The sequence below is a fragment of the Melitaea cinxia genome, chromosome 7, assembly GCF_905220565.1.
Source record: "Melitaea cinxia chromosome 7, ilMelCinx1.1, whole genome shotgun sequence".
NCBI lineage: Eukaryota > Metazoa > Arthropoda > Insecta > Lepidoptera > Nymphalidae > Melitaea > Melitaea cinxia.
The window spans coordinates 2,512,515-2,539,937 of NC_059400.1; the positions used below are offsets into that span (position 1 = coordinate 2,512,515).

Here is a 27,423-nt window from a genome sequence, read left to right on the forward strand (position 1 = left end):
CCATCAAGTGAGCCATACGCTTGTGTGTCGACCTAGTTGTATAAAAACCACGTAGGTAGGCTTCCTATAAAGATTAATTTTTAGCTTTGAATGCAGTACTTGTATTATTTCATATTTAAAAATATATCGCAGCTAGCGTAACTTTTGAGGATTTTAAGGATGAATTTAATTCAAACAAACTCTTGAAGAACATTTTATTACAAAAATACAAGTTTAGATCTACAGAATAGGTTGATATTATAATATGAACTATTCTTTGAGATAGAAATATACTGTGTAGAAAGAACTTTTAGTTGTACCACAGCAGGGAAAGTGTTTGTATCTGTACAAGCTTAAAAACCAAAATATGCCTCGTTTAGTAGTGACATAATATACAAGTGAGTTTTTAAGCGTTCACGATCGTCTTCAACACTTTTACGTAACGGACTGACTGTGATTGTCATTTTGATATTCCCGAAATTACGGCGACGTTGCAGACGCCATGTTTAAGAACGACTCAAAATATCGGGAGTTTCAATGTCAATCGCGGTAACTTAAATATGAATCTTGCTTCAACTGTAATTGTTTTATGCTATTAAAACCCGTTTACGTATTTTTATGCGAATAAATACATATCTTTAAATTAAAAATTTAACAATAAAACACCTTAACTAATCATTACATCACTATTTATGACTTATTTCTAAAACTATTAAACACATATATTTAAGATAGTTTACAGAAACGACGAAAAAAACTTTAAAATAACACCGAGATAGTCATTACTGTAGTTAGCAAAGTTTGGGACGATATGACGAAATTTTCAATTTTCACACAAACATCAAACACAACCTAATAAAAACCATTGAATGTACGACGAGTAATGGTATAATAAAAGTTTATATAAGCCATGCGACACGCCCTCCCTTTTCACGTTCTACGCTATCGGGCTGTGGCACGTTAACAGAAGATGGAGCGGGAGCGGGCGCTTCGCTAACGCGGCGACGCGCGATTGCGCCCGGCGGTTCGCGTCATGCGCTATAGTCGATTCGCGCGCAAACAACTGCGCTTAAAAGTGTAGCCACCGCTAGTGCTATTTGCACACAGGCGATTACTACCAAATCTCGTGACGATGGCTTTGCGTCTTCTTCTGGACCATCTCTGTGAAAGATAGGAAAATATATGTTCTAGTTTAAATTATTTTTGCTCCTTATTAATTTATTTTTTATGTATTTTAAGTATTACTGATATTATTAAATCTTAATTTCTTAATATTCTCAGGATATCTTGTTTAAAATTTGGACTTTTTAAGTAATTTAATCTAAAAGAAGAACGCAGCTTAATAGAACTTCTCTTGGAATGGTCGGTTAGCAAAGTGCTTGCGACGCTATTGCAAGGATCCATAGACTACGGTATGCGCTTCCCACATCCTGTTTACCACATTTCTAGTATATAAAAATCAAAGTCTTAAACAAAGTCTTACCCTTGATCAAATCCTGGTGGATTCAGTATCGTTCGACAGCATTGTATTATCAATGTTATTAGAAGGCAACCAGAGGCTACCCATATAAGTGCAACCGCTGTCCCCGCACCCGTTCCGCTTGTCACTCCCCAGCCACGGGATGTGTGTATTGAAACAGCTGTATGACAAAAAAAAAATACGTTTCTTTTAGTTGGTAAGCAATAATATTAAAGTAATATTTATGATATGTTATCGTTACAGCCTAAGAAGATCAATGAAAATAGTTGAAATTGTCTCATTTACTAATCGAATAATAATTAAATAAATTAACAAATTAATTAATAATATGAAAATGTTTTATCTTTTGTTGTTAACCGATTGTTATGAAACTATTACAGTTATCACTTTCAATCAAAAGTGTAACCTCAAAAGTGTAAACTTTATCATCTCTTTTGCATAGCGTTAAATGATGGTAGCAAAGTCTGTATACCTACTGCTAGATTCCAAGCCTACAACCCCGTAATGATTTCCTTTATTATTTTAGTAAGAATTATTTTTTATTCTCAATTCAAGTTTTTCTACAATTTTTTCATTTCATTTATTTACACAAACGAAAACCGAATAATGTTTTGGTGAAAATTTCTACAAGTAAGACCATTTAAGAGACTGTTTGTAAAAAATAAAATCTTGCTTATAATAGGAGTGTAAATTAGAAGCAACCCGCCCTTTTCCGCACAGATTTAAATTACATTTTAGGGTCCTGGTGTCGGCATATCATCCTGACATTTCGCTACAAGGGAATATTTTGTTTGGTTGCTATTTTTAAGCTTAAATCTTTAAAAGTATTCCTTTATATAAAATAATGTACCTAAAAACAATTTATTTTCAAACATATTAAATAAAGAAAAACAGCTTTGCTAATAAAAAGGATTGTTCAGGTTTTGTATGTATTTGTAGCATACTTAAGGTTTTTTTAAGAATTGTTTCCCAATTAAATTTAATTCGAAGAAATTGTGTAAGCAATAATTCTCTAAGTGACAGTGAAACGCTTACGTCCAAATCATTTGCTTTGTAAAGAAGCTGACGGCTATGAAAATAATGATAAAGGTGAAGAGCGACGGTTGTAAAATTATTCGAAACTGTTGCTATTGTTAAATAGAATATTTATATATTAATTAAAAGGTTGTCATAAATGTAGTTATAAAATACGATCATGATTTGTTTTAAAAATGATCTCTTAAAATGAAAACACCCAGATTACAAATGTAATCAAGTAAACAACAACTGACGTTCATCGTTAAGTAAAAAACGTTCGCTCCGCTTATGACAATATCCTGTGTCTATATGTAGATAAATTTAAAGACGTAAACAATTAAATCACCCCTGACTTGTAATAATATTACTAAAGTTTGTAAAAGTAATGATTACCATAAAATGTATTACTGTATACGTATACATTTATGTTATAAACACATAAATAGATCTACGTTGTATTGATGTTGTTCTTTCAATTAACGCCTTTTTTGTGTAATCTAATATGGCGAATATGTACTTTTTGACATAAATAAAATTTGTAATCAATTTAGAATCGGTACGCCAACGTACATTTTTTTAATAATATTATCTGATATTAAATGGCTACTGTCCTCTATGGATATTTGGAATATAAAATTAGCAGGTACATTGTGGGCCTTGATCCCTTCTATTACTGTTACATTAAAAACTGTGCCTGCGACTTCGTCCGCGTGGAATTTAACAAAAAAGTTATTGTTCAGTTCGCAGAATTATAAAAAAAAACTAAAATAAAAGTAGTCTAAGTTACTCCATATTACATCAGCTAACTGTCAGTGAAAGTCTCGTCAATATCGGTCCAACCGTTTCAGAGATTAGCCGGAACAAACAGACAGACAGACAAAAATTGTAAAACATTGTTATTTTGGTATACGTACCGTTTATGTATCCATGTGCATTTAGTAAAAAGCGGTTATTTTAATATTACAAAAAGGACTCCAATTTTATTTATTTGTATAGATGAAGAAGCAAACGAGAAGCAAAGTCATGGTACATAATGGTTGTACCAGAGTAAATAACATGTATATAAATACGTATTTATGTAAGTGTTGTTACATATATATATAAGCTAGAGAAAACAAGGATACGTAATTAGATTCACATGTTGTATGTAATAGTTATTTACGTAGTAGTTAACTAGTGCCTTTGTAACAAACAGAACAAACAAGTGGTTAGAAAAAGTTTTTATCACAAAATTCATTTGATTATTTTTTACCTTTGGCTTAAATGTTTATAAAAGTACAAAAGCTAAGTCAGTAATTAGAGAGTTAGTTACTAAAAACTGTACTTTATAGTAAATACTATAGTATAACTCTGTTGATTTTGATTTTACGAACATAGCCATTGCAATTGATAAGAAGATTTATTTAATTTTTGTCCTGAGAATTCCTAACGAGCAAATGTTGTCAGCATTAGTAACACCATTCCGTTAAGACATGTTTTAAATCGTAATTATTATTATGTATTGAATAATAATTTTCAGTTATATGGTAAATACTATAAACGATGTTTATTAAAATAATTAAATAAATATAAATTCTTATATAAGTTGATCATTGAACGTCTGATTTTAAACGACTAATAATGGCATCAGTTTTGTAAAATACATATTTCTATTTTATGAAAATGTAAAAATAAAAATACTAAATTATTATAAATGCACTACTAGGTGAATGGTGGAACAAAGAGAGGGATTCGTTGTTTTAGATTTGAAGTTATTATATTGCAAAATGGCGGATAAACGTTTCAAAATTTCTCGCAATTTTAGCTGATCTTGACATTATTTTTGACATGATGGAATTACTGAAGAAGTTATTTATAACCGAGTATTACTAGCTTAGTTTCAAATTTCAAACAATCCAATTATCTTTATCGTATCAAATCTCTTAAAAATAAATAAAGTTTAAATTATACATTTCAACAACATTAACAAGGCTGTAACAAAATTAATTATTTTCGGTAATTTTGATTGTTGGCATAATTACAACCACATCGGTTCAGAATCTGGAACATTCGATCAAAGCAATAACTAATCATTTTGCATGGCCTTTATATTTTGTGCGTATATGTAGCTACTTAGAAAATCTTTTTATTTATTTTTTCAACATTAAAAGACAGATAACGATATATCGATTAGAGGACTAAAGTATTCTGTTCAAATCGTTACTAGATTCGTGAAAGTATTTTTTATGTCAAAGGCTCGAAAATATCGTCGCTAGAAATGTAGCAACGGATTTCATTGACAGCTTTTTCCTATTTCCCGAGGTGATATTTATTTCTGTTGTAACAGATTCCCTAGATTTCACCAGCAAGATAAATTAAAAGATATAGAAGATCTAAATTGTATCTTTTAAGTATGTTATCTGTTTTCATTGATGTAGGATTCAACAGAAAAAAATCTTATTTAGGCTCTGGACCAACTCGACGGGCAAATTATCTCAACCGCCACCAAGTACTGTTGAGTCTTTCTGGCGACTAACTGTAGTAATTGAATCGTTTTTCGAAATCCTATAAAAAATATTGAAATTTTGCGAATTTGTTGCACGATGTTTTTGGGAATGATAAAGGGAAAAAAGTGCCAGAACTCAAGTGACTCAAAATATCAGGTTGTTTGTTCATTTTAATTCAATGATCAGTGAAATTAAGTCGGTTTTTGTTGGAATTTTTTTCTCCTGTCATTTTGTCATACATTTCACTCATCAAATTAGTATAAATTACATCAAATTAGTTTTAAAATGTTAAAGTTTCCGATGAAGTAGGTACATTAAAGCCGAGAACAGAAACAATTGAACTAGAACATTACTTGACTGACAAAGGAGAAAAGAAGTTTCTTATTATGAACTTTGAGACTTTGAAACTTAAGTTCCTTGTTTAATTACAGCAATGTCAAGTAACTCGTCTTTTCATTTAGACACATGTAATATATTCCTCTTGATGTATGTCTGGATAGTGAAGTTGTGTTATACTATAATTAAATTTAAAAACATATAGATTTTTTTGTATCCCTCGTTATTTATTAAAGTACACATTTTAAAACCATTATTGTGCAACTGAGGTGACTTAAACTGACGCGCAGAGCGACGCGGCATCAAGTCATTTGATTTTGCATTGTCTCCTAAATTTTACGTCCAAATTAAATAATAGCAAAGATAAGCTTTATCTTCACAAAATCGTCTTGTTTATGTAGTATTTTTTATTTATAAGGATCTATATGCCTGGCTAATAATAATGAAATAAAATGATCTTTTAATTTTTTATGATTATTAATTCGTTGCGGAGTTATTTCAAAACTGTGATATCTTCTCAGATATTTGAATGAAATGATAATTTTGTAGAAAAAGAAATAGACGTTTATGAGTAATGTTTTTATTTAGAAAGGGATTAATATAATATCTATAAAACCACATTCACAACTAATGCATTATTTTAGAACAAACTTGATTACTATAAAAAAACGTTATAATGAGATAACCTTAAAAGATAGACATATGCCATCGTTGAATTTTTTTAGAACTTTTTTTTTTAGATTTTTTTTAGAACTGAAGGTCTCAAAAAAAATATTTTCTCCCGTATTATTAATAATGCTCAACTCCCATTGGCCTTAGCGTGATATTATATAGCCTATAGACTTAGCCAGTAGTTCCTAAAATTAGCGCATTTCAACAAACAAAATTTGCCACTTAATAATATTAGTATAGATTACCAGCAGCTAGGACGCTGAGGCTGCCAGCAGGAATACCAAGTCCCATGTTGAACTTCTGCCTCTCTTCTATAAACGCCACGCTTCCCATAACCATCGTGGATATGCCGCATACGATCTGTAACAAGATATTACTTTTAATAAAATGTCTATTACTCGGATACATTATTGTGTTTTACTGCAATTACAACGACAAGTAATACACCGTAGGTAGACGAAAAAATAGTCAAGTAAATACGCGTTATCAAAGATTACTCAAAAAGAAGTTATTAGATGTCAATAAAATGTAGATTGGACAACAAAGCAGGCATTATCTTTTGATTAAAATAAGAATTATAGAAATCGGTTATGAAGTGTAACACAACGTATGTACGACGAAAAAATAGTCAAGTAAATGTACGCATTATTCGCGATAACTCCAAAAAGTACTTGTTAGTTCTCGATTAAATTTACATGGGACTACATGACATATACTATCTTTTGATAACAAAAAAATCATCGAAATATGTCCCCACCAAGTCAAAGTAACATGAATAAAGTAGTCAAATTGAGACCTCCTCCTTTTTTGAAATCGGTTAAAAATTGGCTAACGTTTGTATGTTGGTATCAGTAACATTTACATGAATAAAACAGATCAGTATGCAATCAATCAAATGAGACATATCGATAGATATATCGAGTTTCAAGCAATCTAACAGACGGCTTACTTGTTGTTAAGGAATTACCGATTTGTATTGAAGACGTATTCATACCGGGAAACATATAATATTAAAAAAATGGTCCAGATTAAGGATTAATGATGATGTTTATTTAGAAACCGAAAAAATCGCTTCAGCCTGTAATATCCCACTATTAGGCATAGGCCTCTTTCCCCATGTAGGAGAAGGATCGGAGCTTAATCCACCACGCTTCGAGAAAGCGGGTTGGCGGATATATTTCCTACTATGAGTAACGATCGCTATCAGGTGCACATGATATAACACTTGTGCCATGCGGGAATCGAACACGCAACCGCCAGCGCAACAGGTACAATCCATGGCTATAACCGTTGCGTCAAAGCGGCGTCAACCGAAAAAATAATACATGCAAATTATAAATTAAAACCCTACTGTGTATGTAATAAAATATTGTTTTCTGATTCAAAAAACCGTGGTTACATTTTAGATTAAATACTATAAATTATTTGGGTAAAGAAACTTCATTCCACAGAATTAACTGTCGTTAAAGTCGTTAGAATTGTTTAGAAGATTGCCGCTGTATTTAATGTATTCTTTAATGTACACCAGATTTTTTCTTTCAAATAAACTACATTAGGTCGGGGAAAAAGTTTCATCGTATTCTATAAAAAAATTCAAGGTAAGATTTTACAATTTTTTTTAAATTTATTATAATATATATGTATCATTTTGTTCGATAGCTTTCCGCCATCTTGTATGTAGTAACACGATTCCGTTGCTGTAGAAATTTTGAGACTTGTCGTGAAAAAACCGCGACAAGTAGTTTTGAAAGACTCTCTTGATGTTAACTTTACACTGCCTTAAGAATTCTGAAGGGCCTTGAGTCTCATTTTCCCTTTTTTAAAGAAAAGCTTTAAAATGTACCGAATTTACTCGTTGGATTCAGCCATTTTGGCGGACAGAAAAACAAATGAAAATTGGCGGGAAACTATTTTTTACTTTTGAATTTCATTTTTAAAATGTCACTTTATTTATGGTATCAAAACCAGCTATTTATAAACAATACAACCAAAAAGATTTTATTGCAACTTTTAGAAAATACGAAAAGACTTTTTTCGCGATCTATTTATTTATATAACACAACCAGTTCGTTGTAGAAAATGTATAGTTTTATACAGGTACATGTGGTGTAGCTTGTTCCACATAAATATTTATTTATATACGTTCGATTTTATTATGAGAGAGTTTTATTACAAGAATTTCATTGCGTAGGTATGTCCATCAATGTGATTGATTAATTGAGATAGTACTCTTAGCTGATTGCCTGACATACATAGTTAATTTCTTATACATGTACATAATAGTATTTTTCTAGATATTTATATTAAAAAACTTGATCTACAAGTACATTTTCATTTATGTCCATCATTACGTAGTTGTGTGCTACGTTAAATCTCTAAGTACTTGTATATTTTACTTAGCGACTTTTTTCATAAGAATGTTATAAATAAAAAAAAATTATATCACAATAAAGGCCATACCTTTATGATACTAACGAAATATCAGAATATGGAGGCAGTACTTTTAGGAAAAGAAAAAATATTTTATTATTTACCTTTATTTCATTATTTACCTCTATTCACTCAGCATTGCCTATCTAAATTGATCTAATTTGTGAAGCCGCCATAAATAATTTTAATGCCATCAATTTATATTCATTTATTATAATGGAATTTTCTTTGCTGGATATTAATTTTTCGCGACGTATACGAAATTAATTATACAATACAATACGAAGATTTGATTTATGGTTGTGATAAACGTACTTTACATTTAGTTAAAATTAGAATCAATTTATTTCATACGTACTTGAATATTTTAAAGGCGCTAAAACAAAATTAGCAATTTTTTCCTGAAATCTACAATGTGTGAATGTTACAGGAAATCCGTTAGACAAAATTTGGATGACTCAGATAGGTATCCTAAAGTCTCTTTCCAAACCATTCCAAACTATTATTTTCTGTAGTAGTCTCAGTCAGTCAGTCAGTTCAGCCTATTGCAGTCCCTTGCTAGACATAGGCCTCCCCAAGTTCACGCCAGACATACCGGTTTTCCGCAATCCTCACCCCGTCAACACCAAAATTTTATGTTGATCGACGGACGGGCCGGGGGACGTCCCACATTGCGTTTGCCAACACGCGACAACAAGGGCAAAACACATGAGTTCACGCCGTTTTTAGTTTAGAAATACTTATATATCTACGATTTTTAATTTTTGTGCTACCCACATATTAGGAATCCTAAACATTTTTGAATATCATATCAAAAATTGACCGCTCCACACGGTCAGTCGGAGACGCGGGTTCGAACCCCGCTGGAGAGGTCAATTTTTGATATGATATTAAAAAATGTTTAAATACTTATATGTCGCATATCGCATATCTAAACTAAGAAATGTTGAACTGAATAAATATAATATAAAATATATTTGTGTCATGCTTTATGTCCTACATTTTGTTGGGTTGGTGTTATTCGTGTGACCCTTTTATGGTATGCCCTAGGGAATACTTCTAAACGAGCGAGCTGTCGACCCACCTGCCCGGGTAAATTTTTACTTGTAGCGACCGCTACCAGGTCGTTAATATATTGGGGCTGAGGACACAAATATTTTTATTTGGTGGTCCGGTTGTATTTTTTAGCTTCTTGTTATGGTCCGGTACTCTGTCATAAGCCGTCAATCTATATAAATCAAAACGAATGTTGCTAAGCGCATAAATCGAGAATGGCTTGACCAATGCAGCTAATTATTTTTTTGTATGTTCCTTAAGGCACAGTAGGTTTTAATACAAAAAAAAAATATTATAAACTTTTGAAAGAACGAAGTCTATCCGGGCAGTTAGTCATAAATAAATATTTATGCATGGAAATATTTATTAGAAACGACACGTTCACACGTTCTTTTTTCAATTTAATAAATAGAAAAAAAATCTGCTAAGAATTTTTATTAATTTTTATATTTGTCGTATGTTTGTGCGAATAAAACTCGTGTTACTCAAATAAAGACGATAAGACGTCGGATCACTGTTACATAAATGAAATATACATTTTTACAAGGACGCAAACACACAGTAAGTGTTAAAATATGGACAGCTTATAAGTTTAAATACATGCTGAATACGAGTAATATGTTTATGTTGGTTTATCACATATAATATTATTTTTATTTGGACTTGTTAAGACGTTTGAGTTTAATTGTAAAAAAAGACACTATCCAGGGTTTTAGCTGGATTAAATCTTTCTAATGAAATTAACAAACGCATTAAGTAACGTTACGCATAAAGTATTAAAAAGATTCACATCAGTCTGATTTGATCGGACCTGAGATAAGCAGTTTGAGATAATCGAGTAAGATGAGACTATTTCCACGAAAGGTACTTACAACCAGGAAAGATTATAAAACTTGGCTTTTAAGGTAGAAAAAAAAGTTGCAGAAATAGAAAAATATACTTTAATAATTTATTTCTTTATTTATTTAAGGGATGGTACATAGCGCAGAAAAAAATATAAAACAAACAAGAATGAAATATAATCAAAAAGGCCAATTACACCATTCATCCACTTAAAATTTAAATTAAGAAATGTGAAAAACAAAAATAAAAAGGAAGAAAAAAAAACATTAACACGGTGGAAAAAAAGAACAGGCTGCGTACGGTTTGTAAGATATGACCGCACCCAACGTAACAAATCACCATGAATTCCGAGACCGTGTAGCTTTTCAAGAAGGATGTCATGGTCTACACGGTCGAAAGCTTTCTCAAAATTCATATAGACCACGTCAACCTGTCCACCCTTCTCCATTGCTTTTAAAACAAAATCAGAAAATGTAGCTAAATTAGATAAGGTTGACCTACCGCGTATGAATCCGTGTTATGTATGTGGGATGCCCTTAGCAATAATTGAGTAGACATATTCATACATTACTTTTTCGAACAACTTAGCGATAGTATTGAGGATGGATATTGGACGATAGTAAGAAATTAAGGACTTTGAACCCTTTTTATGGACGGGAACAATTTGGGCTTTTTTCCAGGCATCAGCAAAAATTCTTTCTTGTAGTGACCTGTCAAACAATATTGTAATAGGATAGCAAAGGCTGTCAGCACAAGAAACGAAAAACAACGGCGGGATACCGTCACATCCTGCACCTTTACTTTGTCTATAGTTCGCAAAAATTTTAAAATACTATCTTTGTTAACATTAATTTTAGACAAACAGTTACTACTAGAGTTAGTAAAGGTGTTGTAGGGTTTGCTCGTTGAGGTTTTAAAAAAACACTTTCGAAAAACTTGTTAAGTGCGTTATATATATCATCGCCCTTGGTGTAGTCAATATTGTTATGTGTGAATTTAGAAGGATAGTTTGCAGATCCCATTTTGTTTTTAACATATTTCCAAAAGTATTTAGGTGATGTTATGATGAGTTTTTCAGAAGAGCTCGTGAAAAAATCGAAACAGGCTTATTGAACTCGATGTTGTCTTTCTCTCAGTAAACTAAACTCATCATAGTCTCTGTGGTTACCGCATTTTTTTCATCGCTTATGAACTTTATTTTTTTTAATAATTTTTATCAGGGCATGGCTATATCACGAAGGATATGATTTAAAATAATATCAATATCGAATTTTATTTAAATCTCAGTTAACCCATTAATGTTCTACTACTGGTTAAAGGATTCTCTCGATGTACGAGAAGGGGTTTAGTTTGAATCACCACGTTTTTGGTTGACGGATATAATTTCTACCATAATTACAGATTTCGATCAGAGATTACTTTGAGCTTACCTTCCAAAACAAATATGTGTATCAATACTCAGCTTCGAACAGGATTCGAACTCAAGAACGTTAGTGTTAAGGCAACTTAACTTATTTTTCACCAGAACAGCTAATTACGGTTATATGTATAAAAATAATTACTACGAGTATATTATAAACGTAATGGCCACGAAAATGTTTATCGTGGTCTAAACGTTTGTGTTTGTGCGTTATATGTCCGGATTCAAAATACAGGTTTTCTTTTTATTATTTAATTTTCGGTGTTACTATTTAAATGTGTGCTTATACAGAAAATGACATTTTTCTTTTCCCCAAGATAAGAAACATCCGAATATATTCATATCTTGCTTACAAATCGTATTACCAAACTAGAAGATCGACGTTTCAAAGGGATTGCTCCCAACATTATATTCTGTAGCAAAAAGAGATTTTTGGATATTTTCTAATAATAAATTGTGACATCTCTGCAACAATTTCGTTTGTGATAGCTCTTTTATTGCTTGCTATAAAATACTTTTTGGAAATAAAAGAATATTAGATGAATTGTTGATGATGAATATTAAAATGATCGTGAATGGAATATGTGGACGTTAGTTTAAAGGTTGTGAGTTTGTATCTGGAAAGGCATTCCTTAATTGACAGGACGTAACTTAAAAAAATCTTGGGCGTGGTTGTGAAAGAAACTTTATGAGGTAATCTGAGCGTTTCTGGAGATAATTTGAGACAAGTCAGTCCCTACAAAATTTAAAATGGATCTTTTACATATTCATCACATCAGCCTATCGCAGACCACTACTGGACATAGGCCTCCACAAGTGGCGTGCCAAAAATGGCGTGAACTCATGTGTGTTGCCCATAGTCACCACGCTGGGCAGGCGGGGTGGTGACCACAGGGCTGGCTTTGTCCCACCGAAGATGCTGCTGCCCGTCTTTGGCCTGTGTATTTCAAAGCCAGCAGTTGGATGGTTATCCCGCCATCGGTCGGTTTTTTAAGTTCTAAGGTGGTAGTGGAACTGTGCTATCCCTTAGTCGCCTCTTACGACACCCGCGGGAAGAGAGGGGGCTTTTACATATATTTTCTTACATTATTTAATAATACTTTGTAGTTATTGCTTTTATCTAGGGTGAATTTTTTTTTCTCCAGTTGTCAAACAATAATGAGACATCGAATTAGGTCGTTGCTGTACCTGGATATAAAAGTACAGCACAATAAAAACAATTAAAACAAATAAAAAAATAACTCTTTCGCACTTGAATAGAATGGATATTAGACCAAAAAAAAATATTATTATGCAGCCCTCTTAACAAAATTATAATTTAAAAAACAATACGAAATTTTTTAAAAAAGCTGAAATATTAATGTTTTACGTCACTTTTAAAAGTATAAATTCTTGTGGACAATTTATTCATTCCGTTATTAAAAGTTTAAAGGGCTTAAAAGCTAATTACGGAAACGTGTTTCATGATTATGCAAACACTAATGCTCGCGTTTGTTACGCTTGTTACCTAACTTAGTTTAAAACTAAAACTGCACTCGTTATCAATGTCTGAGTACAAATACGGAAAGGAACCTTTTTTACCTTTTATACAGTCAGAATCCTAATTTTAGTAAATGAAAGGGTAAAATAATGTACAGTTTCATTTTTGCAAGTATTTTGAAATTTCTATATAATAAACATTTATGAATATCATATCAAAAATTGACCGCCCCAGCGGGGATCGAACCCGCGTCTCCGACTGACCGTTCTCTATATTATTCAATTCCCACGAGCTTTCATGGTATCGCACAGAGGCCTTCCTTACTTGTATTTACATGAATTATATATTACGTCGTCAAAACAAAGTCTATTCCAGAATCTTTCTTTACTTGTATACGGATATAATTTTGATTTACTCGTATTTAAATTATTAATTATTCAAAGTCTGTAACAATTCATTGTTCACTTAAATGAACCACAAATGTAGGGGTAGCGTATGAAGCGAAAGTGTATATAAATTAAGGCTGGCAGCGCTGAGTATTTAAGTACTCCTGCCTAAAATTTCTCTTGTCCTTGAGGTTGAAAAGTAATATTGTGGGAGTGTTCATATATCTAGAGCTGTTTCGTCATGTTTACTAACTTATCAGTAATATGCGCAAACGATGAAGCTTTAGTTAACAATATTGGAAAATAATTAATTGAATATTAAAATAATATTAATATAATACACAATAATTAGTCGAAATTAAATATTAGAGACACAATGAGGTAAAACTTGATATTTTAAAATCTACAATTTAATAATAATATTTTTATAAAAAAAAGGTAATAAAAATATACGAATTTAATTGCTAGTTTCTTTTTTTAAAAAATAGGTAAAAAAACTTTTTAAGTTAAACGGTTTTATGTTAAACATACATTGCAATGTTTAAGATAAATGTACTAAAAACCAAAAAATAATAAAAAAGATACAGTCGTGGGAATTATAAACATATGCATAGACTAGACTAAAATAAAACCGTGGGGCACGTCAATTGTCTACAATCGTTGATTAAAATGTTTGTTTTGTAATGTTACACTATAATTAGGCAGTTGTTCAACCGACAACGATGGACGTGTGATAAGTAGGGCTAGAATGTGGAAACAAGCTAGCAAGCTCGATTATAAGCGAGTTTTAGGGTTTCATAGTGGTGAGCGAGTAGTACTTTTATCATATGTTTTGTCGATTAAAGACAAACTACGAGCAGTGAAACGATTCCTCGCCAGCCAGCAGTGTGAATGTCCAACGATAAACTAGTTGAAACATCTCTTTTATTTACATGGAGTGTATAACTATTGGAATTTCCATGAGCAAGAAAATAGTAAGTAATTTCCTCACCGTCTGCGGGCCAATTGCCTATTTTAACGACGAATTAAACGATTCTTCTATCGCACATTAAGTCGATAATTTGTAGACAATTGACGTGCCCCACGGTTTTATTTTAGTCTAGTCTATGCATATGTTTATAATTCCCACGACTGTATCTATTTTATTATTTTTTGGTTTTTAGTACATTTATCTTAAACATTGCAATGTATGTTTAACATAAAACCGTTTAACTTAAAAAGTTTTTTTACCTATTTTTATTTTCTAGTTTTTAGTTTTTATTTCGCATTCTGTTTAATTCATTTAGTGCTTCATTATTGCAAGGCCCATCTTAAATATTGAGGTTGTATAGTGCACTGTATTCTTCTTGTCAAGCCCTTTTATTTGATACCCATATTGGTGGGATTGATAAAAAATTGTTATCAGACATTTGGTAGCGGCGGCCAGCTTAGATTTCAATTTTGCATAGTAAATTGTATTCTACTTGTTGAGACCTTTCATTTGATACCCATGTTGATGGGATTGATAAAACCTAAGTTATCCGCCATTTTGTAGAGACCGCCATCTTGGATTTTAATTTTATATAGTACATTGATTATACTGGTTGAGCACTTTCATTTGATACCCATATTGATGGGATCGATAAAACCTACGCTATCCGCCATTTTGTAGCGGCCGCCATCTTGTATTTCAATTTTTTATAGTATATTGTATTCTGCTTGTTGAGCCCTTTCATTTGATACCCATATTGATGGGATTGATAAAACCTACGTTATCCGCCATTTTGTAGCGGCCGCCATCTTGGATTTCAATTTTTTATAGTATATTGTATTCTGCTTGTTGAGCCCTTTCATTTGATACCCATATTGATGGGATTAATAAAACATAAATTATCCGCTATTTTGTAGCGGCGGCCATCTTGAATTTATAATGATAATGAATAAACATAATTGTATTGTCACCAAAATCCAAAGTGTATACAAAATTTCAGATTAATCGGTTGACAGGAACAGGGTGAAATTTGAATTACTAAATTTGACCCAAGAATAATAAATAATAAAAAATAAAACAAACGGGGTGAGCTAAATAAAACCGTTTAATTAGATATGTATTTATGAGATTAGAATTATGATAATTAATGATAAATCGTGTTGTAGGTCGTGCATACGTAAGGTCCTTTAGTTTTATATATCTATACAAATAAATAAAATTGGAGTGTCTGTTTGTAATATTAAAATAACCGCTTTTTACTAAATTCATATGTATAAACGGTACATATAACAAAATAACATTTTTTATAATTTCTGTCTATCTGTCTGTTTGTTCCAACTAATTTATATAGGAAATAACTTAGGCTACTTTTATTTTAGAAATATATTTATTTTGTAACTTTACGAGCTTAACAATATATTTTTAAATTCCACGGGGACGAAGTCGCGGGCACAGCTAGTTATTATAATAATAACCATGCCAGCTTTTTGCTTGTAACTATAGAAATGCCCGCAAATAAGGTAAATGTATTAGTTGATTGAATAATAATCTAAATATTCTGGATTCGAATGCTTTACTTAAATAAGTGAATAGGAGAGGAAATGCGAATAAAATTTTCTCGTCGTATATTGAAGTTACATATATTCAGAACAGACTATATTAAAACTGATTTGAATTTTACGAAAACTTTTTACACAGAGAAATAATATTCTGCCATTTCAGCTTGTGAATGTGCCACAAATAGACAAAAGCCTCATCTGTGAGATATAAAGAGCTCAAACTCAAGCTAGTCTATTGCTGTTGCCGCTGTTAGTGTTAGCTGATTTTATAATTCCTGAATTTTTACATTGTCCTGGAGTGGAGACTGCCAAGAGGCAAACGCGGTGTGGGACGTCCTCCGACCCGCTGGACCGATGATCTACGACGACTTTTTAAAACTAGACGTAATTTTAAATTAGTCTCTGAAACGGCTGGACCGATTTTGACGGCAGTTTCACTGGCAGATTACCTGATGTAATAAGGAGTAACTTAGCCTAAGTTTTATATTAGAAATTTATTTATTTTAAAACTGCAATATTCCGTTCTATTCCATTCTGTTCTGTTCTGGTCTGTTCTGGTCTATTCTGTTCTGTTCTGTTCTTTTCTGTCCTGTTCTGTTCGATTTTTTAATCGATTTTTTATTCAATTTTTGCATTCGATTGTCTAATCGATTTTATATTCGATTTTATGATATGGATTTTAGAAGTTTTTTTATGAGATAAATTATGACAGTTAATTTTTATGATGCGCGACCACAACGTTACAAAAAACCGACACCCTGAAGTTAGCTAATCAACAAAGAGGAAGTTAGCAATGTGAAGTATAACTTCTCACCAGCGTACATAAGTACACACACACACACTTTTTTTGTCTTGACTGCTCAAGCTTAAGAGGTAAGGAGGCAAATATAAGCAAATGTTTACGGGTACCAAGGAGTATAATATATTAAGTATAATATGTATGTTACAAGCGTTTATCAAATATTACGATGTTTAACTCGGTGTTATGCACTCGAGAGATACGAGCGTCTGCTGGAATTTTGCTCGTGTATTACGATATAACATAATCTATATAGAGTACATGTTTGTATATATTAGATGTTAAATTATTTAACTTATTTAATTTGGTAATTTAACTTCCTTTATTTACATTGCAAGAAAAATGGTGTCTTATGGGAAGTGAAGTTAAATAATATTTTTAAGCCGCATAATTTGTCGTAGCACTTGCGGCTTTTTTGTATAAAAAAACGGGATTTTTATACAACAAAGCATTTGCAATGCAACGAAATTATTTTATTCGCTGCTACAGTTCAGTTAAATTCCTAGTATTATATATTGCATATTTCGTTGACGCAATTCGAAACACTTTGAAACGATGTATCAGCTTAAAATTGCATATCGGTAGCAACATATTTGATTGGGAGTCTGGATAATTTGTCCACGTCACACAATATGAATATCTGACATCCTGCGCTGTCAAAGTGTTTTTTAAAGCGTAAAGGTGTGTATTTTACGTTGAAGTTTGTAGTGATAGGTCTGTAGGTCTTTTAAGGCGGATTTATATTTGACTGACGTGTCGTGTCGTGTCGCATCAGAACAGAATCGGTATCATATATTTTGTATGACAACGTTTACATTGATGTGTTGTGTCATGTCGTGATGGCTTCTGATGTGTCGCATCAGAACCGATCCCGGTTCGCGTCAGATAAGTCCGTTGTGGGGGGACACGTCAGATTAATGTGCGTGCGGCAGTGCTGTGTTATGACGCGTCAGCGTCGCTTGTTTATTTACGTAAATTATAAAATAATAGTTTATTTGGGTCTTAAAATGGATGACTTAATTCAATTTGTAAGATTGACGTTGTTGTAATATAATATATAATATATTTGTATATTAATAATAATAATAAAAGTTTTTAGCATATAAAATTGAACATCTTCTTTAAAATCTGAATCAGAATCAGATGACTCATAGAAGAACATTTCAAACGTTTAACCTTTTCTAGAGCTGCGGCTGTACTGATTGCACAATACATCACGTCATACGACACGACATGACACGTCAGTCAATTATAAATCTGCCTTTATTTATTTGACTAGCTCTTTGGCGCTGTTTGTAGCGGCCCTGTTTTCTGCTCCGCGCATTGCCTGTTCGATTTCCGCCTGAGTCTAGGTGTGACATTTGTATTTATATAAATATATACATATGTATTATTACAACGTAAATTAATCAAAAAAAAAAAACGACGGGACCAGAATTAAATACAGAACACTGAACCAGTAAACGTGGTCAGTGTCACCAAATAATAAAGCTAGAACATAATTCATATAAAGAAAACGAAAAAAATTGACGATTTGCCTTATAAAACAAATTTTATAGGTTCTAATAAGTTGTCTAAAATAATATGTTTAGGTAAGGCTATAGATAACCGGGTGACGATTTATGAGGTTTGGGGTGGAGGGAGGGAGGGGGTCTGGGTCTGGGTTTCCCTCTGTTACCACTCCCACCGTTTGAAACCCCATGGTTATGGATCGTGGTTAAAATTTTGAGGTTAGAATTGTTTTATTTAGAGCTATAATGCCTTTGAGCTTCGCGTCTGATTCTAAGGTGAGGTTTGAGCTGAGGTGGAGACTGCTATAACCTTATTCCGGTATAGGTGAAGGGGTGAAGCTAATGCACAATAGTAAGAGTATGGCTGTATTGTTTTTAAATTAATAATAAAAAAAATAAAAAAAAACTAACCTGAACTAAATTAAAATATAGTCATTATGACGTAGTAATTAAAAACTGCAACAGGCGCCTGTTTTTGTGTTACTGTATAGTATACGAAATGACAGTTTTTTTTTCCTTTTAGTGTAGTTTTTGGTATTTTATTGAAACCATTAAAATGATGTGTACTGAAAACACCGTATTGTGACCAGACTTTTGTTTTAAAACTTATTGTATTGATTCATAACGAACATTTTAATACAGTAATTAAAATTTAAACAATATTTAATTTAACTTGAAGCTATTATAAAATGTGTTATTAACGTAAGTAACTTTAATATACAAAATGTTGATGGATTGAAATTTGTTAATTTTAACAACAGTTTCGTTTGAAATAATTTTACAAAGTTAGTTAAGTTGTCTTCCACACCTGTATCGAATTAGCGAACTTAACGGCAAGCGTAATTGAGTTGGGTGTAATCAAATTGTCGTTAGCTAAATATATGTATTTTTAGGAACCAGAGGTGAAATTGAAATAAACACACATCTAGACTCGACATCATAGCTAACATAATTATTTTATACATTTATAATTAGTAACAATTTTCTTCGAAATAGAACAGATCGTTGGTAAAACGGATCGTTTTCCGATATAGGAACCGGGTTTTAGTACTTTTGTAATTGTAACAAAAACCTTTTACTTTTTTCGTTACGGTTACATCGCGTAACTTGTCAATTTTTTTTACTACATACAATGGCAAAATGAAAGATATTTAATGTTGTAATATTTCATTTTGTGTTTATCAACTTGCTTAAACATTATCGTCATAAAATAAATATTATTTTAAAATGTTTTAGAATATAAAAGGTAAATTATAATCTTTCATATAAAATTTAATGGTTTCTGTTATACGAAGCGTCCTTACATTTGAATGCTGAACTTAAAAGATGTTTTGTTTCGTTTTCTTGTTTAAAATAAAATAATGATTGTACCGTAGAGTTATTTCAACAAGTACTTTTGATATTATCGTTAGTAGATATATTCAATGTCTCGTTTTTTTTGAATTTATACAAATTTATTATTGAATTTATATAATAATATTATACATATATTACGTAAATTTAAGAAGGATGAATAATGTGTATTTTTATTCAATAAATCCTACTACAGATATAATAAATGCGAAAGTTTTAAAGGATTGATGGATTGATTCTTGTTACTTTTTCACGCAAAAACTAATGAATTAATTTTAATGAAAAGTGGTACCTAGTAAGCTGGAAATGCAGATTAACACATGGGCTATATATTATCGCGGCGTTTTTATGCGATTGTAAATTACTCAAATGAAAACGCTAGGAGCCATTAGTATAATCTACAAGGCGTACCTTTATGTTATGATGACGCATTGGCGTAGCAGGCACAGCACCGACAAATATTTATATTGGCCATATAGATGATTGACGTAGTCTGAGCGTTTGTGCACTGTGTACGTTTCCAGACTCCCGAAACAGGAGAAAATCCTACTATCCGTTGAGTGTGAAGTATTGAATAATTTATTATCTAATTTATAGCAACGTTTAATACAAATTTATAATTTTAATTTTTGATAAATATTCTTAACCTTATTATATCAATATTCCAGGTACGTCACATCGATTTGAATAATAAATTAGTGCAATGCAAATTGAACATGATTGTAAACTGGTCAATACAAAAGCGAGATAATGCAGCGAATATTCTCGGAATATCTGCAGCATTGAGTTACTAATAATATCGACAGGTATACATTCATTTTAGTATGTGTGGGTTCTTGTGAAGTATATTATATTAATTTCGTATTAATAATAATTAAGTGCTAGCAATACCCGTGCTAATGTTGACGCTGTTTCAAAATTAAAGCCATATATACCTATATAAGTTTAATAATTAATTAATTTACAAAAACAAAAGCATTAATAATTTTTTTTTTAGTTATGGATGCGGGTAGAGTAAGCGGTTATCTATAAAATGATATATAATTTATGTGGAGTAATTGTAAGGTATTTTCTAAAAACGGGAGGCAAACCTTATCGTATTAATATATACTAGTGGTCGACCAGAGGTCGAATTTGACCAATTAAAAATTTAAATTAAAGAAAACAAAAAAAAAATAATGAAAAATAAAAAACCTTTTTTAAAAAAATTCAATTTGACTACAGACTGACAATCAACAAAAGAGTGTATATGATATGCGTATGTGTGTCAAATACATGGTAGTGTGTGAAATGTTTTTTTTATTGATAAATCATAATGAAAATATATTTTTATTATTGTAAAAATGGGTACAATATTTTTGTTTCACATATTAAGATGATGTGTGGAAGTATTGTTTGTGGCTTGCAAAGATCTAGTAGAGTCTCCATTGTTATGTAACAAACATGAATGCTATGTAGTATGAAATAGTTGAGTATTACTCATGTACAATGACGGCTAATCTTTGTTTCTACTTTTTAAATTCAATTAGTTTAATTTTTTAGAAGGAAAGGAAACACACAGTTTAACTAAGTACTGATCATCATCACTTCAGCCTATCGCAGTCCGCTGCTGGACATAGGCCTCCACAAATTCGCGCCAAAAATGGCGTGAACTCGTGTGTGTTGCCCATAGTCACCACGCTGGGCAGGCGGGTTGGTGACCGCAGGGCTGGCTTTGTTGCACTGAAGACGCTGCTGCTCGTCTTAGGCCTGTGTATTTCAAAGCCAGTAGTTGGATGGTGATCCCGCTACCGATCGGCTTTATGAGTTCCAAGGTGGTAGTGGAACTGTGTTATCCCTTAGTCGCCTCTTACGACACCCACGGGAACAGAGGCTATACTCTTTAATGCCGTAGCCACACAGCTTAAGTAAGTACAAATATGGTAAAAATTATTTAAGCTACACATTAAAAAATCAATTTCTTCATGTGTAACTTAACTTTTTTGTTTATTTATTTATTGCGGATCCTTTTCACTTATTTTGCAAAAAAATTACGAATTCGTCGTTTGTAAATCAGAACAAAACACCTCGCAAGCAAGTGGCTGGTTTATGTTGATGGATACCTTAACAAAGAGATTTGTTAGTCTGAATTTGACCCCTAGTTTGTGAGGTTTTCTTTTGCAATAATAGATCTCAGAACGATTTTTTTTTCTTATACAGTTTCGATACAATTTTGTTATGCGCTGGACAACAGGTATGTTGCTACTGTGTATAAACGACTACATATATTTATTATTATATAAGTTACAAAACTTATAATATTAAGTAATTTTAAAATAATTTATTTATTAAATTATTAATTAAATAGATTTGACCCAAGTGCTCGCAAAAAGCAATCGAATTATAATTAAACATTAATGAAAGTAATATTTAATTTAATCCTTCAACACGATGATTCTTGACGTAATTAAAAGTTTGAAATTAATTATAGGAATTACCTGTAGTACTCGGAGCCGAAGGACCAAGGCGAGTGGGTAGGAGAGAACGTGATGGAAGATCGTGCCATCTCTGTCTACCGTCAGCGGTGCAGCTGACTCTTTTCTGTGAGACAGAGCTGCCTGTGAAAGGAAATCATACATATTATGCAGTAATAGTACCTATCAGGTAGTAACGATAGGTTGGCGCAACAGTCATAACCAGGGGGTCGATGTACTAGCGGTCATGTAAAATATTTTTTGTATGAAAATATTAGTAGAGTTTTATCTGTTTTCGTGATAAAATCGGCATAAAATTGAATTTGAAATGAGAAGTAAGACGTAATAAACGATTTAGATATTATGAAATTAAATGTTTTGTTATTTATTTTATTTTTATTTTTTACTTCTTAAGCTTTATTGGACACAAAAAAAAGAAGATACATTTTAGAACCATTTGATATAAAAATAAATAATGTATGCAAAGGCGGCCTTATCGCTTATAGCAATCTCTTCCAGTAGTGTAGGAAAAATATGTCGTTAAAAATGCGCAATCTACAACGCAAGTTTATCACACATAATCTATAATCTATAATATATATAAAAGCAAAAGGTCACTCACTCATCACGAAATCTCCGAAACTATAACACCTAAAAACTTGAAATTTGGCAGGTAGGCTCCTTATAGGATGTAGACATCCGCTAAGAACGGATTTTACGAAACTCAACCCCTAAGGGGGTAAAACGGGGGTTGCAAGTTTGTATGAAAGTCCTATGTTTTTGAAGTAAAAGACTTGAAATTTAAAATATATGCTCTATAGATGATGAGAAGGCGTCCAAACAATGTATCTCTAGAAATCAACCCTCTTTTGGGGTCAAAACGGGGGATGGTAGGTTGACTCACTGATTACGAAATCTCCGAAACTATAACACTTACAAACTTGAGATTTAGCAGAAAGGCTCCTTATAGGGCGTAGACATCCGCTAAGAACGGATTTTACGAAATTCGACCCCTAAAGGGGTAAAACAGGGGTTGGAAGTTTATGTGAAAGTCCCATGTTTTTGAAGTAAGAGACTTGAAATTTAAAATGTATGCCTCATAGATGATGAGAAGGTGTCCAAATAATGTATCTTTAGAAATCAACTCCCTTTTGGGGTTAAAACGGGGGATGGTAGGTTGACTCCCTCATCACGAAATCTCTGAAACTATAACAGCTACAAACTTGAAATTTGGCAGGTAGGTTCCTTATAGGGCGTAAACATCCACTAAGAGATGATTTTACGAAACTCGACCCCTAAGGAGATAAAACGGGGGTTGGAAATTTGTATGAAAGTCCTATTTTTTTGAAGTAAGAGACTTGAAATATAAAATGTACGCTCTTTAGATGGTGAGAAGGTGTCCAAATAATGCATAGTTATATATATATAAAAGAGAAAGGTAAATAACTCACACATCACGAGAAATCAAAAACCGCTGGATGGTCTATCCATCCAGGTTGGACAAAGATAAAATTTGGCAGGGAGGTAGATTATAGTTAGCAGATGTCCGCTAAAAACGATTTTACGATATTCCACCGCTAAGGGGATTTAATTGGGGTTGATAGTTTGTATGAAACATATACAGCCTGAAAACAAAACTAAAAATGTGATGTATAGAGAGGTTTATAAAAATAACTATTAAATTATACTAAATTATTGCCTTTTAAAAAGTTACTCAGTTTGATAAGCATTTCAAGTGACTGAAATAAAAAAATAATTTGCGTTATACATCTTAATAGTAATGCATATCTTCATAACCACGCGAACGTAGTCGCGGGCAACAGTTAGTGTATTATAAAACAAAGTCTCCAAAAGTGTATGTGATCGATTCGCTCCAAATCTACAGAACGGATTTTCATGCGGTTTCACCATTGGAGAGAGGGCTCCACCATTGGCAAGAGGAAGGTTTACGGAACGGCTAAGCCGATTTTGAGGAGAGTTTCACTGGAAGTTTACCGGAAAAACTTTGTGACACATTAATTTCAACGCGGGCGAAGCCGCGGGCACAGCTAGTCTATAATATATATAAACGCGAAAGGTCATTCATCACGAAACCTCCGAAACTATAACACCTACAAACTTGAAATTTGGCAAGTAGGCTCCTTATAGGACGTAGACATCCGCTAAGAACGGATTTTGCGAAACTCAACCCCTAAGGGGGTAAAATGGGGGTTGGAAGTTTGTATGAGAGTCCCATGTTTTTGACGTAAGAGACTTGAAATTTAAAATGTAAGCTCTATAGATAGATGGTGAAAAGGTGTCTAAATAATGTATCTTTAGAAGTCAACCCCTTTTTGGGTTAAAACGGCGGATAGTAGGTCGGCTCACTGATCTCGAAATCTCCGAAACTATAACAGTTACAAACTTGAAATTTGGCAGAAAGGCTCCTTATAGGGCGTAGACATCCGCTAAGAACGAATTTTACAAAATTCGACCCTTAAGGGGGTAAAAAGGGGGTTGGAAGTTTGTATGAAAGTCCCATGTTTTTGAATTAAGAGACTTGAAATTTAAAATGTAAGCTCTGTAGATGATGAGAAGGTGTCCAAATAATGAATCTTTAGAAATCAACTCCCTTTTGGGGTTAAAACGGGGGATGGTAGGTTTACTCATTCATCACGAAATCTCCGAAACTATAACACCTACAAACTTGAAATTTGGCAGATAGGCTTCTTATAGGGCATAGACATTCGCTAAGAACGGGTTTTACAAAACTCGACCCCTAAGGGGGTAAAACGGGGTTTGGAAGTTTTTTATGAAAGTCCTATATGTTTGAAGTAAGAGACTTGAAATTTAAAATGTATGCTCTATAGATAGTGAGAAGGTGTTCAAATAAAGTATCTTTAGAAATCAACTCCCTTTTGGGGTTAAAACGGGGGATGGTAGGTTGACTCACTCATCACGAAATCTCTGAAACTATAGCAGCTACAAACTTGAAATTTTGCAGATAGGTTCCTTATAGGGCGTAAACATCCGCTGAGAACGGATTTTACGAAACTCGATCCATAAGGGGATAAAACGGGGGTTGGAAGTTTGTATGAAAGTCCTATGTTTTTGAAGTAAGAGACTTGAAATTTAAAATGTATGCTCTATAGATGTTGAGAAGGTGTTTAAATAATGTATCTTTAGAAATCAACTCCCTTTTGGGGTTAAAATGGGGTATGGTAGGTTGACTCACTCATCACGAAATCTCTGAAACGATAACAGCTACAAACTTGAAATTTTGCAGATAGGTTCCTTATAAGGCGTAAACATCCGCTGAGAACGGATTTTACGAAACTCGATCCATAAGGGGATAAAACGGGGGTTGGAAGTTTGTATGAAAGTCATATGTTATTAAGGTAAGAGACTTGAAATTTAAAATATATGCTCTATAGATGGTGAGGAGGTGTCCAAATAATGCATCGCAATCTATATATGTAAAAGAGAAAGGTCACTGACTGACATCACGAGAACTCAAAAACCGCTGGATGGTCCATCCATTCAAGATGGACAAAGATGAAATTTGGCAGGGAGGTAGATTATAGTTAGTAGACGTCCGCTAAGAACGGATTTTGCGATATTACATCGCTAAGGGGGTTTAATTGGGGTTGATAGTTTGTATGAAACATATACAGCCTGAAAATAAAAACAAAAAAATGTGGTGTATAGAGAGGTTTTATAAAAATAACTATTAAATTATACTAAATTATTGCCTTTTAAAAAGTTACTCAGTTTGATAAGCATTTCAAGTGACTGAAATAAAAAAATAATTTGCGTTATACATCTTAATAGTAATGCATATCTTCATAACCACGCGAACGTAGTCGCGGGCAACAGTTAGTGTATTATAAAACAAAGTCTCCAAAAGTGTATGTGATCGATTCGCTCAAAATCTACAGAACGGATTTTCATGCGGTTTCACCATTGGAGAGAGGGCTCCACCATTGGCAAGAGGAAGGTTTACGGAACGGCTAAGCCGATTTTGATGAGAGTTTCACTGGAAGGTTGCCGGGAAAATATTGTGACACACTAAATTCAACGCGGGCGAAGCCGCGGGCACGGCTAGTTCACTTTATAATACTAAACACAGTTATATAATACAATGTTCATACATTAAACGGTATATACCTACCTAAAAATATCCATACATATGTAAATACATACAAAATCTATTTATACAAACATACAAATAAAAACAATATACCAATAGAATACATATATTTAAAACTATGTAATAGTTGAGTAGTATTTGTGCAAACGATTTTTAAAAATATTTATAGACTCTGCTTGACGGATGTTTATTAGCCAGTGAATTCTAAGTTTTAATGTTATTTAGTTAGAAAAATAACGTTAATTATACCTTTAGTGATAAAAAATGCCAAATAAACTATCCATGAGTTACTCTGAACACCTCTGCCCTCGACGTCTGATTGAAGATTAGCAATAATTACATAAATAAATAATAAACTATCAAATAATGGAAGAAAAGGAAAATGTAATAATCTTAGGTGTTATAAAAATAACAATACTTGAATAGACCCAGTCTATATTCTTTTTGTTTTCGGTAACATTATAAAATATTTATTCATAAAAATGCAAATGGCGAAACAAACCCTTGATACGTGTTTGTAAAATGTACAATAGTGTGGGTACGTTTATTACGCGTTCGAGTAAAATGGGGAATTAGGAACGGTGTGAATTTGTGACTGGCACGGCGCGATATACGCATGCGCAAAGATTAGGTAAACAAATTTCATAATAAAATTTTAATATAGAACTAACTCCTTTGGTTATTTTAAATAACATGAGGAGAGGTCTCTGACCACAAGTGGAACGCTTGTTGAAAATAACCAGTAAATTAGGTAAGTAATATTGAATTATTTTTAGCATTGCATGACTTTGTTTAAACAATTGAATTATATAGTTATATGTGTAAGCTTATACATTAAAACATATAACATGTAAATTGGCTGTTATCTATAACACAAGAATTAAGTTGCTAAATTTAGAAACAGACGATTGCGCGTATGTTAAAGATAACTTAATTAAAAAAAACTTTTGGTTATTGACCTGTGTTTAAATTTATTTCATGATCCTGCTTTTATAACATAATATTTTATAACTAGAAATTCAAATTGATGAGTTTGGAAATTCTTAATAGAATTCTTAATGTGA

The 27,423-nt window shown here is 32.4% G+C and overlaps 1 protein-coding gene across 1 annotated transcript; it reads right to left on the reverse strand.

The window, feature by feature from the left end:
• Window positions 1–1,010: 1,010 nt before the first annotated feature.
• LOC123655402 lies at window positions 1,011–22,395 on the reverse strand. Its single transcript, XM_045591215.1, has 4 exons — window positions 22,255–22,395; window positions 6,216–6,330; window positions 1,463–1,619; window positions 1,011–1,140 (listed from the first exon to the last, which is right to left on the reverse strand). Exons 1-4 carry the CDS (start codon window positions 22,393–22,395, stop codon window positions 1,011–1,013), a joined length of 543 nt encoding a protein of 180 aa, XP_045447171.1.
• Window positions 22,396–27,423: the final 5,028 nt, after the last annotated feature.

Coding starts and splice junctions, on each gene's coding strand:
- LOC123655402 (XM_045591215.1), bottom strand. CDS start 22,395: ATGTATGATTTCCTTTCACAGGCAGCTCTGTCTCACAGAAAAGAGTCA. Junction 6,331..22,254: donor TTCGGCTCCGAGTACTACAG/GTAATTCCTATA, acceptor ATCTTGTTACAG/ATCGTATGCGGCATATCCAC. Junction 1,141..1,462: donor CCACCAGGATTTGATCAAGG/GTAAGACTTTGT, acceptor TATCTTTCACAG/AGATGGTCCAGAAGAAGACG.